Consider the following 14,709-nt stretch of genomic DNA (forward strand, 5'->3'; position numbering starts at 1 on the left):
ATCCATCTGAATTTATAAATTAAAATACCGAATACATACAAATAAATAGTTTCACCATCATTTAGAGTTCTATATTTTTTCATTTTATTTGATTTGAATTTGTTCAACGAGTTCGAGTATTGATTGATGTTCATTGAGAAATAAAATTTATTGAAAAATAAAACTTATAATCTTTATATAAAATAAAATGCCTACGTTATTATTTTCCAACGTTATTTTTGTAAATGATAGATTTATGAAAAAGATAGAAAAGGGCAAAGTTTCACTATGGTTTAAATAGATTTTTTAAAAGATAATTTATATAATTGTTTAAAACACTATGAAGTAATAATCTGAACAATTTGTACATATTATATATATACATATATAAAACAATTTTTATCTTGATTTCTAATCAAATATTTTTGTACAAACATAAATAAAAGCAAAAATTAATTATTATCACGTGATAAAAAATGTTCAAGGATTTTTGGTACAATAGTAAATCTGGTTATTTATTTGCATAAAATACAAATTTAAGAAAAGATTTGTGGTTGCTTTATAACTTTATATAATATTACATTATATGTTATATATTATTTTCATTTTGTCTCAATTATGGTCATGAAACTTTATCTCTTTTTCGAGAATTATTATATAAATCACAGACGAGAAATAATGAAACGATTAATATATGTGTGTGTAGTATGAATACATTTCGCGTTGGTAAAACTGATAATTTATCGCGCCATCTGTATAATAGTGCACAAATGTTTGTTCACTCATGGACAGGTTAGATTTGTGCAATTCAAGTTAAATTTCTTTCAATAAAATAATATAGTTAAAGAGTATAGGATTTTCACATTTTTACGGATGATGGAGGAAGTTGACAATATAATTATTCATTCATTGCGTCAAATAGGCTGGTAAGATCTATTTTCTGCGACGTTTTATGCATTTAATAAATTCTTGATATCTGATGTCAACCGGTTTTATGGTGGGCGGTGATGTTTATACGAATTATATTTTATACTTACAAATAATAATTTGTAATTTATTTTATCAAACAGGAAAACATTACGATATTACCTAATATATATATAATAATTATTATATAATTATTATATAATAATTAATATATATATATAAAATATATATATAATATTTATTTGACATATATGTTATGTAAATTACACTACTTATCTCTGCTTTAGCAATTCAATATTAAATAAAGTATTATTCATACAAAAATACTTTGCAAATTTTTAACATTAATTTTTTTAGTGACATAACAGAGAATATAACAAATCTCAGTGGTTTTAACACAGAATTGGTAGTAGAAGCAACGGTAAAATGTTTAGACATAATAAGACCAGGACTTGGATTGTCAACAATTTTACCTATAAATATGGCAGCCAGATTTCGACTAGGTGCTACACTTGCTCAAGCATGTTCAGTAAGATTTTATAAACATATAAATTATTTATGCAATTTTGATATTTTATTTTTATTGACATCTTGTTTCTAAATTTAGGAATTAGGGTACAAAGGTGATATTGGTTACCAAACATTTTTATATAGCTCAGAAGCAGACCTAAGGAAAGTTTTCATGTTTCTTATTGAAAAATTACCGAAAGAAAGTGATAAACCTCTAAGCGAACCTGTTAGCAATATTGTATTACTAGAAAAATCTATAGCAACAGCAATAGCACAGAGTCTATCAGTTTCATGGTTACCACATTATTGTCATACAAAGGGATTTAGAAATAGAGGACGAGCAAAAATCCCTTATAAATCTGTGAATTTAGAAGTTCCGAAAATGGAGAGTAAAGAAGGTAATATTGCTTACATTTATTATATTTTAATATTATAATGATATTTTGATTAGAAAATTTTGTTTGTCATAGAATATCAAGATTATTGCATACATTATCTGCAATCTGTGCCTGAGCAAGTGCAAAATGAATCATCACTTCTACCTTCTTTGATATCTTACAATGCAAGAGCTCTTCATACACATTCAATGAGCATTCTTGATCAAATAAATTGGTTAAATAAACAATATTGCGATAAAATTATTGAGGTTAATATATCTGGTGATGTCAATTTTCTGAATGGGAATTCAATAAAAGATAGAACATTAGCTTCCAAAGTAAGCTTCAAAAATATTGGTAATGATGTTCACACAGTCTCATTCTAGACTGTTTTATTAATTTTGTATTATCTTTCTGTATATAGCAACCTCAGATAAAAGATAATGGCACTAAAGAAACTAAGATTATACAACAAGAAGTATTAAATAAGATGGAAAAACAAGACTTACAGATAGAAAAAATAAAAATAGAATGTGAGTGTTCCAGAAATGACATAGAAAAATTGCAAGATGCAATCAAGAACCTAAGTACCAGTGTAGCACAAGTAACAATAAATTATCAAAATGAGGAGAAAGAGTTAACAATTAATGAAGAACAAAAAAAGATTAAAGCAAAAATTTATGATCTGTTTCAAGATGGCGAAGAAAATATTAAAAAACTAGAGGCAGCAATTGAAGTTACTACAAATAAATTAATCAATTTAGGTAATCAGTGGGAGAAACATAGAGTGCCTCTAATCCAAAAGTATAGGCAAGAAAGAGAAAAGCATTCTACTAAAGCTGTAAGTACTATCATCTTAATATAAAATAAAATTCAAATTATTCACGTAAATTCAAAATTTCATGTATTGAATATATATATTTAGAGTGCAAGTCAGAAGAAGCTCGATGATATTAAGTTACTAAAAGAGAAGGAGAGAGAATTACAAGAAGAATGTCGTAATAAAGATCAACAATACTCACAATTAGTAATCGAAGTTCAAAAACTCCCTAAAGAAGTGAATAGGTCCGCATATACCCAACGAATTTTAGAAATAATTAACAATATTAGAAAACAAAGAGATGAGATTAATAAAGTATTAGCTGACACGCGTGAAATCCAAAAAGAAATTAACACACTTACAGGCAGATTAGAAAGGTCCTTTACTGTTGCTGATGAATTAATATTTCGAGATGCAAGAACGAATGAGGCATCAAGAAAAGCTTATAAATTATTGGCCACACTTCATTCTGATTGTAGTGAACTCGTAAGTTTAGTAGAAGAAACAGGTGCGACTATAAGAGAAATAAGAGACTTAGAAGAGCAGGTAAATATCGTATAGTATAAAGGTAATAATATCTTTGAAGATGACTTTTATATTGCTGTCAAATTATTGAAACTTAATATACTTAGTGTGTTACAATGGATTTTAGATTGATTCTGAAGCTACAAAAAATGTTGGAGCAAATTTGGAAAGAATAACTGCTGATTTGAGACAAATGAAACAAGAAACAGCAGAATTAACGGCACAATTACAGAGTAAAACTTCGTGATTTTTACATAATCTGTGATATTACGATATATTATTTGTAATAACAACGACCAGGTAAAGTTCCATTAACACTTTGACTGCCACGTTGGTCATATATGACCGGCCATGGTTTCTCTTGTGACGCCACGGTGGTAACCGGAGCTCTTGAACTTCTTACAATTGTAAAAATTGTATAAAAATTGACAGTTAGGGCATTTTGAATATAACCGATAAATAGAAGATACTTTGAAACAAAAATTTCCCCATTGAACAATTAAACATTTTTATTAGAATATCAAAAAAAAAGAAAAATGCGAACAAATCTTGCATCTAATGGTTCACTGCGTTTGCATCCATATCTTTGAGGGGTAATCTACGAATATTATTATAAACACAGCTTAGAAAATAATCGTAAATGCTGCTTTATAATCATATATGTAATTGAAGTTAGAAGTGTGCACATACCTTACCTTATATTATATACTGATGAATGAGCAAATACTGTTTACTAATATCTTCTACACGTTTCAACAATATATTCTGGACGTTTTGTTTACGACGAAATAACGAATGCGAATGGTTTGTTGAAATAAACGAAGCCTTGTTATAATATGTCGCTATCAACTATTACCAAGGCGACACCTTTTGCCATTATATGCTTTGAATAATAAAAATACTCCCGTAGTGTCTTGAGCGAAACATGTGATTTCGGCGTGGCAGTCAAAGTGTTAATGTTAAAGATAGAATGAACTAAAGCTTTAATTAGAAAATTTTTACCAAAAGTGAAATTATATTATTGTATTTACAGAACATTCCTCATAAACGAATACGATTACGAAGACCAAATTTTATAGTTATGCAGGATTTGATATATTGCTGCCTATAAAATAGTTTTTAACAGTTATTCTAAATTTAAACATAACTGTTAAAACTGTGCCTTGGCCCAAAGTTGTGTGTAACGTAAAATTATACGTAATTCGCTAATCGTGTTTATAAGAGGGCCAAGATGTAACATAAATGGATTCAATATCAACGCTCAAACAGAACGTTATTTGCTACAAAGCCTAATAATTTTTTTAGCATAAACTTTAATTGTACAGTTAACTTTCATATTTCTAAGAAATAAGTGGCTTTGGAGATCCGTTATAAACTTACATAATAAATATTTAAGAAAATACTTTAAGCAATTATGTACAAAATATGAGAGATAAATAATATGATAGATATTTTGACTGTTTTTTTATTATTATAAACCCTTCAAACATAGTTTTCGAAAGTATTTAATTTATTAAGGTTTTAACTATACATATTTATTAAAAAATTATAAATATGTCAAAAATTACTCTTTCTGAATTTAAAGCATTGGTGGTATATATTCTTTTTCTCCTTCTAATTTCTTCAGTTTCCTTTGAGCGCCATGTTTACTAAGGAGTTTTTCCATATTTTCCTTTTCCTTTGCTTCCATTTCTTCTATCTGTAGTTCTATTTCTTCTTCATTTTCAAAGAAAGTTAAAAATCGTTCTTGTTTCTTCATTTCTTCCTTCAACTTGTTTATTTCCAGCAATTTGGCCTGTCGATTTATTTCCTCGATCTGTTTATCTAATATTAATTGTCTTTTTTTTTCCCATTCAGTATATTTCTGAAATATTAAGCAAAATAATAAATAATAGATTTAATTAATACTCCTTTTGTATTTTTTAATGTATTTTCAATTACCTGCAACTGATCATTTATATCTATATTGTGTTGCCTTTCAACTGCAGATTTAACATTATTTTCTAATGCTTCAATTAAATTATCCTTACACAAATTCTTTTCTTTTAATGCATTGACTTCTAACATTAATTGTTCAAATTCATTTGTTGCTTTTTCTTTATGTACTTTCTCTTTGTCATTTTCAATTAGGTCAAAAACTTCATTGTAAACAATATCTCCTTCGACTTCATTTAACCATTGTTTTATTGACTTTGATGCATCTTGATATTTTTTATATAATATTAAACCTCTCAATTGACAAGTCCTTCCTAGTGTATTATTCATAAATTTTCCCTGGAAAGCCAGTGTTTTTCCAATTAAATCAATCGGATCAGTAAGATCAAAATGGTCATCAAAGAAAGGATTTCTAAGATAATTCACACGTATTTTTATTTCTTCTTTAGTATCTTCTATTGGTTCTGATGGCTTTTGCCATGTATCTGTATGTTCTAAATACTTATGACAAGCATATATGGATAGTGCATTAGTTATCAAGTTGTCAGTATCCTCTTGCAACATAGGCAAAACAGCAACTTTTACAGCACTGGCATAATCTTCTTTTTTTATATATGCATCCATGAGCATGTTATAACACACATAATCAGGAAAAATACCATATTTAAGTCTGTCATGTAACACATTCATAAGTTGTTCAGTAAGATCATTATCAAATAAATATCTTATGACAGCATGATGCGTTGAATCTAAGGTATTTGTTGTTTCTGCACTTTTTCGTAGTTTCTGGATTATACTCAATAATTCTTCTACCTGATCTTTGCTTTGTATGGTATTTGCAAATATATCTATGTCTATGGCACTAACTTTTCCATCAACAAAAAATTTATTGTCCAAGGTTATAAATAAATCCTCCGGTTTGTATTTTTGGAGTAACGGAAATTGCAGACGAGCTTTCCATGCATTGTCGCACCGATACGCTTCTGATAAAAAAGATCGTTTTTGCACCACAGTTTTGTAGAACTCATGATACAATTTTCTACCGGACCTAAATATTTTCAACATTTTGTATTCCATTTTTTATCATTAGATCATATTCTTAAAAAGGTAGCTTTGATATCTTTTTATTTGTGCAATCAAATCAAACAGAAAGGTTACAATTACAATTGTAATATAATGTATAAAAAGAAGTATGTTATGTTATTTTAGATGTGCACAGTACTAATAAGATCAAGCTGTAATTCTTATTTATGCGTTTCTATTTACATTACCCATTATAAACTATTTTATATATTTCCCAAAATTTTGAGAGTACTTTCAACATAAACACATTTGATTTCAATAAACCCAGCTGCCTGTAGTCAGCTGCTATCGCGCATACGCATGTGGTGAACTCTCGGATATTTAAGTTACGTATGCGTGTGTTTATAAATAGATAGTATGTATATATAGTTAGAGAACAGTATATTTAGTATTAGATCAAAATCGTTTTTAATCATTGTTTGGGAGATAATACATACTTTCTAGAATGGTGAGGAATATAAATGAATTTGCAAATTATTACGATATAAAGGTTATGTTATCCATGATATGCGACAGTTGCAAAGATGAATTAAAAATTTTTTCAGTATTCGATAGTTAATAAAACTGAAAATGCTCATGAAGATAGCATTTGGACCTGTGCTTGGGGCTGTTTAAAGAAGAAAAAGGAATTACAGCAGGATAATGAAGATTCACGGTAATTAATTTCGATGTATTTTTTATCATTTATATACTCCTGTACAATTTTCTTCATTATATGGCAGTGAATCGATGCAGTTTAATGGGAATGAGACAGTGGAATATTTAATAACCGGTTCAGTCGATGATGCCGTTAAAGTTTGGGAACAAAAAGACAAAAGTTTACAACTAAAATATAAATTAACTGGTCACTCGCTTGGTGTGGTATCTGTTGCAGTTAATTCAGATGGTTCAAGTGAATAATTAATAAAAACACAAAATTATTTGCATGTATCTTATTTTAATGAATATGTTAATGTTAGCAGAGCAATATGATATGTACACACATGCTTTCAGAATGTGCATCAAGTTCATTAGACTCAAGTTTAAAACTATGGAATTTGCAAACAGGAGAGAAAATATCCAGCATTGAAGTAGGTCCTGTAGATATTTGGACAGTGGTATTTTCTCCAGATGATAAATTCATTGTATCTGGTAGTCATTCAGGTAAAATACATTTATATGGAACAGACAGTGGCAAACAAGAACAAACTTTAGATACCAGAGGTGGAAAATTTATATTGAGTGTTGCTTATGTATGTATTTTAAACATTTATATTATATAATTTTATGTAAAAATAACACAAGATAGTTTTTGTATTCTATAATTACTTATTTCAGAGCCCTGATGGTAAATACATTGCTAGCGGTGCAATTGATGGGATTATCAATATTTTTGATGTTACATATGGAAAAGTTTTACGTACATTGGAAGGTAATAACAAATTTTGTTAATAAGTTATTGATGATTTATAATTATTAATATGTATTTGAAATATTTTAGGTCATGCAATGCCTATCAGGTCTCTTTGTTTTTCACCAGATTCTCAATTACTTCTTACCGCATCAGATGATGGACACATGAAACTGTATGATGTGTAAGTAATTCATAGTTTCAGTTCGCATAAAATAGGAATATAGTTAAAACATTGAAACATTAATATATTCCTTCATATTCTTACATATAGGAAAGATGCTAATTTAGCAGGAACTATGTCAGGTCATGCCTCATGGGTACTTGGTGTTGCTTTTGCTCCAAATGGTCAACAATTTGCATCTAGTAGTTCAGATCATACAGTTAAAGTATGGGAACTAGCCCAAAGACAATGCTTACATACATTTAATGAACACAATGATCAGGTGAGATATCGTATTACATACAACATTATGGAATTTTTATTGTAAATTTATAAAGCAGAAAAAGTAATCTGCGATTTGGAGTTGTGAACATTTTGCTTTTCTAGGTATGGGCTGTAAAGTACAATCCACAAAGAAATAACATGATTGCATCAGTATCTGAAGATAAATCCATTAATCTTTACGAATGTCCATTATATGACAAATAAATTTTTGTATAAATATGAATAATTATTAATAAAGTATATTTATGTATATTACAGAACTTTAAATGTTACATAACTTTAAGTGTTTTAATATGAATGTAATATTAAACAATATAGATATTAGTATCTATAAATTTTATTGTACTGTAATTATTAATATACAAATCATTAAGATGTCTGCCGAATCTAAAATACAGTATAACAAAAGATGAATACTTAAGATCTAAGTAAAAGACGAAGATTACAAAAGAACCCTGAAAAGGAATTCTGGTGTACAGATCAAATCCTGTATGAAGAAAAAAATATAAAGGTACCCTGATGTGGCTCCAAGTTGGAAGGGTTAAATCTAATTAACTCGAACTGGAACAGGGTATAAGACTTGTGTAACAAATACGTAAATAATGAATAGTAAAATCTATTCTATATCGTGTCAAACAGTTTCCTTCTAATGAAATTTTAGATCGATCGGGTGCATGTAGAAGGGAAGATGACGCGATATAGAAACAAACTTAAAGTATCGTACGCATTAAATGCTTCGAACAATAGCAAATTTTCCAATGAAACTAGAAAACAAATGAGAACGTGTGAAAGTAAAATTATTAAACGGCATGCCAATATCTTAAACCTTCCGAGCTATAAATACATAATTGATCCGTACACACTCTTAATTATACCTACATGTATTTTAGAAAGGGTAACAATCGAATCAGTAGACACTTGTTACATGCAAATCGATTTTTTTATGTAATACATATATGACCAAAATAGAAGCTATTTTAACTGTAAATTTTCAAGTAGACTAGAAACTTAAAGTAAGGGTTTACAAAATTTTGTCTCTTCACATAATGCCAGTTTAGCGTTACTTAGACCGCTACATCGATATAAACATCACTACTGCTTTTGTCGTAACATTTTGTTGCGCTGAAAATGTCCAAATTTCGTCCAATGTGTGTTTCTATCAGTCTTTAAAAAGTAATTAGACTTTGTATTCAATTAAAAGAATACAAATCAGTTTACGATGGAAACAAAATACAGATCTTATTCCTTGCAAATTTATCTATTACGAAGATGTATAGCGACATATTTCCATATACATCATGCGTCGTAATACATATCACTAAACTTTCTACATTCTTCATCGACGTTTAATATATACAAAATTGAATTAAATAATCCAGCATAATTACTACTACGTACTACCGATTTTTAATTTTCTTCGTAATTATGGAATTTCTCAATATATGTATATACAATACGCAAAGTGAATAGGAATGATATATCAGGATTTTCGGCTATGTCACATTTTAATTATACCTCTTAAAAAAAGGGGGGGAATAAAAATTGCATTGCCAATGCACATGCAACGAAGAAAAGTATTCAAACGGTTATTCTTCTTATCTTTAGTGTGTAAAAATTAATGAGATACCATGAAGATTTTCGGTGTCCTCTAAACGATGTGTGAGGTAAGAAAGAAACCTTCAACTTACTTAAGTATTCGTAATATATGTACTGCGTGTTGATTTACGATCAATACAGCAGTAAATCAAATGTACAATGACTAGCCTGAAACAGAAAAGCAATACTACGAAAAAAAGTTGTTTAGTTTATAACAGGCTTTCACTATACCGTTGTTACTCTCGTAGAAGCTGTGACTATGTCGCTATGACAATCTGTCACTCTGAATTTGCTTTCAGTTTCATCCGGCGTTACTTTGGCTATTTGCAAAGGGATATCTTGCTTCGGGTTGTAATTAAAAGGTGGGACAATAGCGGACGCGGGTGTACGCACACCGGACCCATTAACGTATGTTTGTGCAGAACCTTCTGTATTCGGAGAGTCTACTCTTATAAAGGAACCAAGACGTGATATTCGTTTCATAGGATCTACCTCTGCCGTGGAGGATTCGGTATGCTGTGATTTTCGCAGAACAACTGAGGTATCAACTACATCTACGATGTCTTTCTTGTACGTAGAAGCGTCACTAGACTTTACAGGAATCTTGCAAGGTGCGTCGTTTGCGTTCATTCCGCTCAAGTCACAAGAGTTTCTGTATTTCACTTTACTAGGTTGTACGCCCATTACCAATGGTCTCTTCAATTTCGATTTGTACAAAGCTGATTCGGGATTATCATTCTCTTGGGGCACTCCTTCGAACGTGGAACTACGAAACAACCTAAAAGCTGGCGGATTGCTCACTGGAGATGGAGTATCCATCTCGTTAGCACAATTACCAGGCTGTAGCCACTGCCTAGTATCTGGTTTCTCAAACCGTTGCTTATTTTTACTCTCCTCTACCTTTTTCCAAAGGCTTGCAATTTTACTAGTCGCTTCCTTTGCCAATTTTCTAGTTTGCATTCCGGTCGAGGAGTTGGATACAATACTTGAATTACTGTTAGATCTCTGACCAAGGGGACCTACCTTTCGAAAGACTTTACCGCTTTCTATTTGTGCAGTATTTTGATTATTGACTGATATTTTTGGAGTTGCAGTTGTTTTTCCTGTAGGTAATCGTTTTGGAGCCACCAGTAATGGTAATGCTTTCGAAGATTGAATCTTCTCTGAAGCGTTTCCCTTTGACGATTTTGATTGGTGCGCTTGATGTGTCTTTGGCGTAAGTTTTGGTTTCCCAGTTGTTGGATGTACCTTGGATGTTGCACCTTTAATGGGTTTTGCGATTTTCGTTTTTATCGGCGAAGGAGACGAAGACTCTACGGTGGGCGCATTCTTCACTTCTGGTTCGTCTTTGGTAAATGTTCCTTGTCGTTCCAAGGGCTTAATCGTTACGTCCGTCTTAGTTTCTTGTTGATAGTTCGAGGAAGAACACGTTGGAGGTGTGCTGTGCCTCTTTACGGACTTTGTGAAAGTTAATGACGATCCTTTCTGTGGAACTGATGCTCTTTTTGCAGCCACCGATAAAATCTTCGTTCGTTTGTCATCTGTTGAACTGGGATTCATTTTAGGACTTATATTTGATTTTGTTGATTCCTTCGTCGCTGTACCTGGACTATTGTTATTTTGTCTCAGCGTGGTAGCTCTAGTTGCTCTTACAATAGGTGAAGTGTTGCTACGACCTATAGGTATTCCACTGACAGGATTCACCTGTTTCAATGGAGATGATTGTGGCGTTGGTTTTCGCGTAATTGGATTTGAGTAGAGAGCTTTTCTTCTTCCGCGAATGGCCTTTGGACTTTCTGGGTCTGATTTATCCGTAGCGTTAGAATCATTACTGGGATCTCTCACCATTCCTGGTTTAATTATTCGGGGCCTTTTTGTTTCTCTAAGTGGTCCCTCGGTATTATTAGATTCATCCTCGCTCTCAGTTTCCACATTATCTGTATACCTGATGTCTTCTTGCGACCTGGGTTCTTCGATCTCGATTGTTTCCTTATGAGCGTCCTCTGGTTCTTGTACATTGTCCATTTGTTGAACACATGAACCTATTAGTCTTTTAGAAACGCCGTTGACAAACCGCATCCGTAGGTTCCGTTCTGATTCTGATTCATTTGATACTAAACTAATAGTCTCGCAATCTAGCAACCCATCCTCGCCAGTTTCATTTATGTTATTTGATTCGTTTAATGTATTTAACACGATGGTTGCATTCTGTTCCAACATGGTTTGAATTTCATCCGATTCGATAGTGTGCGTTGAATCTGGTAATCTATCTTCTACCGCGTTTGTAGTAGTATTACTTTCTGTATCTCTGAATATGCGTTCTGAATCGTTCAAAGTTCTTGTACGATATCTTTCCCTGTTCTTCTTTTGCTCGGCACGCTTTTTAATCAACGTTTTACAAGCAGATAGTTTTGACAATGTGGGGATAGCAGATTTTACCGGGGACGTTGCTCCCGTTGTCTTTTCAGAATTCTCTTGTTCATAAGTAGCATTAACTTCCTGTTGATTATTTTGATCTTGATTCATGTCGGGGAAGGGATTTTCCAATACCTGTGTTTGAAACCTGGCTCTATCTTCTTGTCTACGTTGTTTAGGTGTCAATTTGGAAAAAGGTGAAATTTTCCCCCGTGCAATCTTCTCCTGTACTACGTTTTCCTGTCGTTCTTCTTCCTTTTTGTCGAGTTCCGCAGCTATAGTATACGTCTTATATCTTTCCTTGGCCAAAGTTCTTTTCTGCTTTGGTGTTAAATTTCTGTGTAATCGCTTCCTAGGTGTGGACTCTGCCGAGCTAGTAACGCAGTATTCAGACGAAATTGGTGTAACTGCCTCATCGGTATCACCTGCTTCGTCGATTCTGTCTATCATCACAGGATGTGGAGCTTCTTCGGTATGTAATTCCGCATCAATACACAACGTATCGCTGCATATAGTTTCTGTAGCTTGTTCCACTGTTGACTCATCCATTTCACACACTTCATTGAACAGCGAAGGTGGATTGATGTTCTCCAGATATTCACTCAAACTATTATTTGCACTATTCTGCATAGCTTCGGCATAACGCATGCACGTCATGGATAACACATTTGCGACAGGTTTTAGTAAGTCAAAAACAGCGTCGCTCCCGCTTAAGTTCTGCGAGTCTTGATCCTTAGAATCTGCAACCTCTGATGTAATACTAGCCACGCTTAACATACTATTTTCCATATCGCCAACGTCTGGTAACTCGTCCATCATTGATGGTGGTTTGACACTTTCTAAGTGCGAACCAGTACATTCGTTCAACAAATTTTCGAGACTACCGGTGTGGCTTTGAGTTTGACTCAGAGCTCTTTTAGCTACGACACCCAAAGGAAGAGATTTCTTACGACAGCTTCGAGAATCTGTCGAAGATATATTCTTCGTCTGGATTGGAGGCAAGGACGTAGAATTACATCTGTCTCGATTAACGAATGACTCACTACAGTCACCTGAACCTGCGTAGCTAGCTGTCAGTGATAGTAAGCTTCCCATCGAGGAAGGTGGTTTTATTGCTTCTAAATCCATGGACGTCATACTGGTTGTATCTAGTTCGTTCTGTCGATTCATTTCTGCATCCACCGCTTCAGCCAATTTAATCGCTTCTCTTTGAATAATTTTTGAATTTGTCATGTGCCCATTGTCGCTACTTACTGTTTCATAACACTCTGAGGTGATTGTTCCTGGTTCTTCTGGTACATCGCTTTTAAATGAAGCGATTATAGGGGCACTAATACTTATGCTAGGAAAAGATACATCATTAGGAGAATCTTCATTCCATGTATCACTCAATATGCTCTGTTTCATTGCGCTTGAATCTCGTTCTCGAATTGCTTCCGTTTGTTGCACGAGAGTCGCAGTTAAGCGATCTAACGAGGCAATCATAGCATCAGGATCCCTTTGACGCCGATATACATCTTCCTTCTCCACATATTTCGTTGAGTCTGCAGGTTTCTGTGCCAGTTTGTGCTTTGAATCAACTTTTTCTTTATTAATGCCATCTATTTCACACGTGTCATTGTACATTTTACTGCTTTCATCAAAATTAGTAATTTTTCGTTCCCCAAATTCACTGTCGATTTCATTCATCGTGGTTTTGTTTAGCTGAATATTGTCCATAGTTTTCGTTAATCCAGGTTGTATACACAATTCTAAAAGTGCGTGTTCTGATTGTTCCACAGAATCAATCGATTCGCTACTCTCTGAATCTGTTACTTTAGTATAAGATTGTTGCATAGACGAATTCTCCATCGCTTTGTCTTTTAATGTTTTTGATGTTTTATCATTTTCCCACTTACTAGAATCATCATCTATATTTTGATCATTGTCAATAAGGTCATTATGTATCAGAGACGACATTTCTTCGTTCGATTGGGTATCGATACTAGATAGATATTGCTGCTGTGTAGGTTCTGTGTTAAACACTATTGTTTCATGTAGTATCGGGCTATTCCTCAAGTTCGAAGGTAATGAGAAATTGCACAGACTATCATCGCCTAATAATGAACCGCGTTCCGTGTTTCTTACTTTGTCCAACTCATTCTGCAAAACTTGATTCGATTGTTGCACTGGAATTTTAGTTTCTATCACCTGAAATAAGAAAATTCGACGTTTATAAGATATGCGCATGCTTTTGTACATTTCTATTGTAATATTTCAAATAACGCACGAAGATAATTAAATTCTGAAATTAAATTTATAAAAATATAAAATTGTGTGCACGAAATAGATATGTCACCTTTTGCATAAATTTGGCCGTACTTTGACTATAATCTGGCACAATATTCATATTCGATGAGTTATCATTAACGTTATCAGTACAAATATCAGGATCTACCATTTCTTCAGATCCAGATTGTTTTGTATCAAGACTGTTCATGGTAGAATCGACAGATGAATTGCACTCCATTTGATCTAGTGCAACGCTTGTTTGGTACCTGGCAAGATTGCTTTCATTTCGTGGAACTTTTTCAAAATTATTTCCTATAAACGAATGCCTATGCCTAAAAAAAGAGATAACGTAAGAATTATTTTTCAATTAAAAATTATTTTGTTTAGCGAAGATAATAAAAAAATGTGGTAAATATATATGTCGAACTCGACC

At 32.3% G+C, this 14,709-nt stretch overlaps 4 protein-coding genes across 14 annotated transcripts in view; 2 read left to right on the plus strand and 2 right to left on the minus strand.

Moving 5' to 3' along the window:
- Nucleotides 1-722: 722 nt before the first annotated feature.
- On the plus strand, nt 723-4,589 carry LOC126924766 (coiled-coil domain-containing protein 22 homolog). Its single transcript, XM_050739592.1, has 8 exons — nt 723-905; nt 1,264-1,435; nt 1,514-1,814; nt 1,887-2,131; nt 2,218-2,634; nt 2,719-3,159; nt 3,266-3,438; nt 4,172-4,589. The coding sequence occupies exons 1-7, from the start codon at nt 853-855 to the stop codon at nt 3,383-3,385; spliced, it is 1,749 nt and encodes a 582-aa protein (XP_050595549.1). The 5' UTR covers nt 723-852; the 3' UTR covers nt 3,386-3,438; nt 4,172-4,589.
- On the minus strand, nt 4,588-6,412 carry LOC126924771 (28S ribosomal protein S27, mitochondrial). Its single transcript, XM_050739601.1, has 3 exons — nt 6,345-6,412; nt 5,080-6,121; nt 4,588-5,002 (listed from the first exon to the last, which is right to left on the minus strand). The coding sequence occupies exons 1-3, from the start codon at nt 6,395-6,397 to the stop codon at nt 4,718-4,720; spliced, it is 1,380 nt and encodes a 459-aa protein (XP_050595558.1). The 5' UTR covers nt 6,398-6,412; the 3' UTR covers nt 4,588-4,717.
- A 43-nt stretch (nt 6,413-6,455) lies between these two features.
- On the plus strand, nt 6,456-8,254 carry LOC126924776 (WD repeat-containing protein 61). Its single transcript, XM_050739612.1, has 8 exons — nt 6,456-6,604; nt 6,702-6,811; nt 6,879-7,048; nt 7,150-7,388; nt 7,474-7,567; nt 7,637-7,730; nt 7,821-7,992; nt 8,097-8,254. Exons 1-8 carry the CDS (start codon nt 6,602-6,604, stop codon nt 8,196-8,198), a joined length of 984 nt encoding a protein of 327 aa, XP_050595569.1. The 5' UTR covers nt 6,456-6,601; the 3' UTR covers nt 8,199-8,254.
- A 59-nt stretch (nt 8,255-8,313) lies between these two features.
- Nucleotides 8,314-14,709, minus strand: part of LOC126924761 (uncharacterized) — an 87,725-nt gene continuing 81,329 nt past the window's right edge. For all 11 annotated transcript variants that reach the window (XM_050739575.1, XM_050739579.1, XM_050739577.1 and 8 more), the window contains 2 exons: nt 14,344-14,608; nt 8,314-14,195 (listed from right to left, as the gene is read on the minus strand). In XM_050739575.1, coding sequence (XP_050595532.1) covers nt 9,816-14,195; nt 14,344-14,608 — 4,645 coding nt within the window. In that variant the 3' untranslated portion in view covers nt 8,314-9,815. The remainder of the gene's footprint in view (nt 14,196-14,343; nt 14,609-14,709) is intronic.

Source organism: Bombus affinis, chromosome 15 (assembly GCF_024516045.1).
Source record: "Bombus affinis isolate iyBomAffi1 chromosome 15, iyBomAffi1.2, whole genome shotgun sequence".
Taxonomy (NCBI): domain Eukaryota; kingdom Metazoa; phylum Arthropoda; class Insecta; order Hymenoptera; family Apidae; genus Bombus; species Bombus affinis.